The 4,899-nt window shown below is 34.3% G+C and overlaps 1 protein-coding gene across 1 annotated transcript; it reads left to right on the forward strand.

Annotated features, from left to right (window-relative positions):
• The first annotated feature begins 4,085 nt into the window (after window positions 1–4,085).
• On the forward strand, window positions 4,086–4,588 carry LOC143565033 (small ribosomal subunit protein eS30z/eS30y/eS30x). The gene is made up of 3 exons (XM_077052136.1): window positions 4,086–4,098; window positions 4,171–4,308; window positions 4,407–4,588. The coding sequence occupies exons 1-3, from the start codon at window positions 4,095–4,097 to the stop codon at window positions 4,451–4,453; spliced, it is 189 nt and encodes a 62-aa protein (XP_076908251.1). The 5' UTR covers window positions 4,086–4,094; the 3' UTR covers window positions 4,454–4,588.
• Window positions 4,589–4,899: the final 311 nt, after the last annotated feature.

Here is a 4,899-nt window from a genome sequence, read left to right on the forward strand (position 1 = left end):
CAAAGTAAGGGGGCAAGCAGCTAGGAATTAGTCAATTGACATATTTTTTTTTGTTGCATGAAGAGATGTTAGAACATCCTAAGTCATAGTCTTTAAATCGCATGTTCCAACAAGCAAAAGTCATGGAACGGTAAACCCATTTTGGGAATATTTAACTTTGTTGTTGAGAACTCTTAAATAATAATGAATTTCTTTAATGCGTAGGTTAATTTTATTCAAAATTAGATGTTGTATATTGAGTTTGAAGAAGGTTATCAGCCAGAAGAATATGGGATGTTGTATATTCAGAAAACTATCTGAAAGAAATCAGATTTATGTAACTGATTAAGACGTTTACTTCAATTTTTTTTGTAGAATTCTCTCAATGCAATTTGTTTGATTTGACTATGATGACCTAGAATTAGAGTTAGATTTAGTTGTGGGTGATTGGTGTACAATTTGGTTAAAGTGGAACTTGATTAAATTTGCTTGGTTGATTTGTGAAATTTATTGCGTGTTAAAAATACTCAATTGATGGTTTGAACGACTTGTTTGGTCCATATAATTGGTTTTTAACTTAGTTAGATATTTATTTGATTTTTAAAATTTGATAAAATTATATTTATCAAATTTGACTTGGTTAAATATTAATTTAATATTTATTAATATATTTTAAAAATAATTTCCGTGTGTCACACGGCTATATAGAATAGTTTAAATATAGAAGGAGACGATGCTTGCATTCAACACATGATAATTTCCCTTATAACGGTAAATAACAACCACCATCGGTTTTAATAGAAAGCGGATGCGCCTAAAGAATCATGATCCAATATTGTTCCTTGCTTGGGTTTTGCAATTAAAAATTGCAGCTGCAAAAAAAAGAAATAAAACATGAATCACACAAGTTTTTTTTAGCAATATAATAATAAAAGTATTCAAATCCCTTAAATAAAATAAATACGAGTGTTAACATTAAGTTCTTTTATTAATACGTAATATTTGGTGTGTACAACAAATAATTAAAATTGCTTTGTACTTCTTATATAAGTTTAAAAAAATACAAAAAAAAAAAAATTGGATTCTAATGATCCAAATTATTAAGTATTGACCAATAATAATCTCAACTAACATATGACTAGCAATAATCCGAACTATCAGTTTTGTTGCCAATAACAATCCCGATCTAACAAAGCGTTAACTCTGTTAATTTTTTGATGACATGGCTTGTGCTGTGTCAATTACCTATTTATTAATTAAAATTTATGATTAATAAAATACCCACTTCATCTTCTTCAACCTAGAACCTCACCAAACCCTAACCCCATCACCACCCAACTTCTTGTTATCCTCCATGACAACCGCCTCCCCATCGCTGGAAACTACCATCACCACCACCGAAAACCACCATTACCACCGCCGACGTTGATTTCGTCACTAACGACCTGCATCCTTCCCATCCTCTTCTTCCGGCGTTGATTCCGTCACCGATGACATGTGTCAATTACTCTATTTGTATATAATTCAGGTTTGAAAAGTTGAATTGAAGCTGAATTGTGAAAACTGAAGTGATGCTTTACCTTAATCGGAGAATTGATCAGAGAGATTTAATTCCATGTATGCTTATGTTCCTAAAATGGGACATGTCACCATGTATTGATCGGATTTGTTTCTTATTTCTTTTACCAAATTCCGACGATGGTGATTGTAGTTTCTGGTGATGGGGAGGTGGCTGCCATTAGGGCTGTTCAAAACCGGATATCTGAAGTTTCGGATATCCGAACTTCGGATATCCGAACCTTTCGAATAGTGAAAATCACTATCCGAATCTGAATCCGAAATTTCAGAAATCCGGGGTTCGGATATATCCGAAAAAAACCTGCTTTAATATTAAAAATTAAAAACATACATCATTTCATAAATTCAAGTTTACAAATCCAACAAACCAAACACAATATAACCAAATAACACACAATTCATCCCATAATCCAACAAATCAAACATAAACCAACCAAAATCTAAAATAAGTGAAAATATTTGAAACAAATAACAAGTAACAGTCTATAATACTTAAGAATTAGTACGAGAAAAGTGTGAAAGAATGTCCAACGAAGAGGTTTGAGGTTGGACGACCGGAGGACGGTGGAGGGCCGTTGGAGGTTGGACGGCCGTAGGACGGTGGACGGCTAAAGGACGGTGGACGGCCGGAGGAGGGTGAGGCCGTGAGGCTAGGGTTCTGGAGTAAAGAAAGAAAAGAGGCGGATGAATGGATGATAGAATAGATCTAGGATTTGTATTTTGTAATATAAAATAAAATTAAAAAATATTAAAATTATAATATCGGATAATTCGGATATCTGAACTATCCGAAAAATCTGAAAACTAGTATCCGAATCCGAATCCAAATTTTAGGATATCCGGGATTCCGAAATCCGAATTTTCGGATATCCAAAAATTCGGATAGTTCGGATACGGATAGTCGGATAGTTCGGATGCGGATTCGGATACGGATAGTTTTGAACACCCCTAGCTGCCATGGAGGATAAGAAGAAGTTGGGTGGTGATGGGGTTAGGCTTTGGTGAGGTTCTAGGTTGAAGAAGATGAAGTGGGTATTTTTATTAATAATAAATTTTAATTAATAAATAGGGTAATTGACACATCACAATCCATGTCATCAAAAAATTAACAGAGTTAACGCTTTGTTAGATCAGGATTGTTATTGGCAACAAAACTGATAGTTGGGATTATTGGTAGTCACATGTTAGTTGGGATTATCACTCCTCACTTTTTTTAACCCATATTCAATAAATGGTTTTTATTTCGGGTCAACCCGTCCAAATAATAGTTTCCGGATCCTTTTATTATCCTATCCATTTCTTTCATAACACATCCAACCCAAATAGCAAACCCTAATCTTACTACTCTAATAAGACTACTTTATTGTGCCACTTGTCAAGCTCTCATCACTCCTCACTTTTTTAAACCATATTCAATAAATGGTTTTTAGTTCGGGTCAACCCGTCCAAATAATAGTATCCGGATCCTTTTATTATTATGTCCATTTCTTTTCATAACACTCACCCAACCCAAGTAACAAACCCTAATACCCACCGCCTTTCCCCACTGCTGTGTCTAATAAAAGACTACGTATTCTTGTCACTTGTCAATCTCATAGCCATCCTCAAATTTTTTTTCAGCCCATTTTAATGTATAGTCCTTATTCTTTAAGTCATGTCAGTATATGAATTCAATATTTTTATTAAACGCAAATCATAAAAGATTCATTCACTAGGAGATGATCTCAAACGACATCGTATTAATTAATTAAAAGGTATGATATTTTATGTGCATAGATATTTTTTTGTGGGTTTCATGGATACAGTATCATTTATTATGGTTGTAATGCACTTGAAGAACCTTATTTGTCACATAGAAGAGTTATAAGCAGGCCTATTTGTTACCTTATCAAGAGTTACAAGCAGATATGGACTAAAGATTTTGATTTTTGATAAACAGTGTATACCGACCAATACAATCACAAATGTAGTATATAATGAAGGTTTTACTTATTTGCAACATATTTGTGTAGTTTTAGTTATGCAATTTCTATTATTTTAATAAAAATTGTAATTTTATTAATATTATATGATCATTTTTGTTGATTTTATTTCACTTAATGGTTAAAGCTTAAAATTTTTATCGATTAAATGTGTAATACACATACTTCAAACTAGTTAAAAATAAACTTAGTTTTGTACTAGTATAGACATGTGCCACCGACAACGGGGAAGATCTACAAGATCGATTCTGTCTGGTGTTGGTCAGATTTCACTATTTCAGTTTTGGCTTATATGGACTATACACCCATCAGTAGCACCCATGGTTTGGTTTCACCTACCATCCTGTGACCTTTTGCCTCATGAGCCTATGATCTAAACTCATATAAATTCTTGGCCCATGAGCCCATCTATCAAATAGTTGATAAAACAACGCGGCCCAAAAGATCTATTCACCCCCAATATGTACCCTAACCCTAAATTAAATTAAAAACCGTCTGCTTCTCTCTTAAGCTACATCCTCCAGCCGAAACGCTCTAAAGAATCACAATCTCATCATGGGTAAGCTTCCTTCCGGTCTAACTTTTCATTTCATTCATTTTCCTTTGTTAAATTTGTGCGTTGTGTTATCAGGAAAGGTTCACGGATCGTTGGCTCGTGCCGGTAAGGTGAGAGGTCAAACTCCGAAGGTTGCCAAGCAAGACAAGAAGAAACAGCCACGTGGACGCGCTCACAAGCGCATTCAGTACAACAGGCGTTTCGTCACCGCCGGTTAGTTACTGCCGCCCTTCACTTTTATTTCATATTAGGCAAAATGCACCGTTTTTTTGTTGTTGTTAATATGTAGTTATTAATATTTGATGATGCAGTTGTTGGTTTTGGCAAGAAGAGGGGCCCAAACTCATCTGAGAAGTAAGCTATGAGCCGTTAATTGATAATTTTATAATGTAAGCTCACAAAGATTTGTTTAGTTTTTGGTGTTTCAAGTTTTGTTATGTTTGTTGAACCTTAAATTAGTATTTGGTGGTGGTGTTTTTTAATCTTTAGTTGTCAAGAAGAATACATCTTGTGACAAACAAATTGTGCATCAATGTTTGACAGAGGTCGGTTTGCCTAGACTATAACTAGTGGTATCTTGACATGACATTGAGCTGGTAGATGTTTTTAACCGGGTTTAAGAACCGTGTGGCGTCTTAAAGTACTTTTAGGGACATTCAAATTGTTGAATCGACGTCGACTATAATCCCTTGCCTTCCAAGTGGTTTTCTGAGCTAACCGACTGCTGTTTGAAACTTGATGTTTTTCTCGAAAGGATTTTTACATATTTCTCCTTTCTAACCTTTTGAAATTACATATTTCTCC

The sequence above is a fragment of the Bidens hawaiensis genome, unplaced genomic scaffold, assembly GCF_021521415.1.
Source record: "Bidens hawaiensis isolate Kalapana, Puna unplaced genomic scaffold, B.hawaiensis_p1.1 tig00022249_1, whole genome shotgun sequence".
Taxonomy (NCBI): domain Eukaryota; kingdom Viridiplantae; phylum Streptophyta; class Magnoliopsida; order Asterales; family Asteraceae; genus Bidens; species Bidens hawaiensis.

Bases quoted from the DNA above. Each gene is read 5' to 3' on its own strand.
- LOC143565033 (XM_077052136.1), top strand. The intron at 4,309-4,406 runs GTTAGTTACTGC...TTGATGATGCAG, and splicing joins CAGGCGTTTCGTCACCGCCG to TTGTTGGTTTTGGCAAGAAG.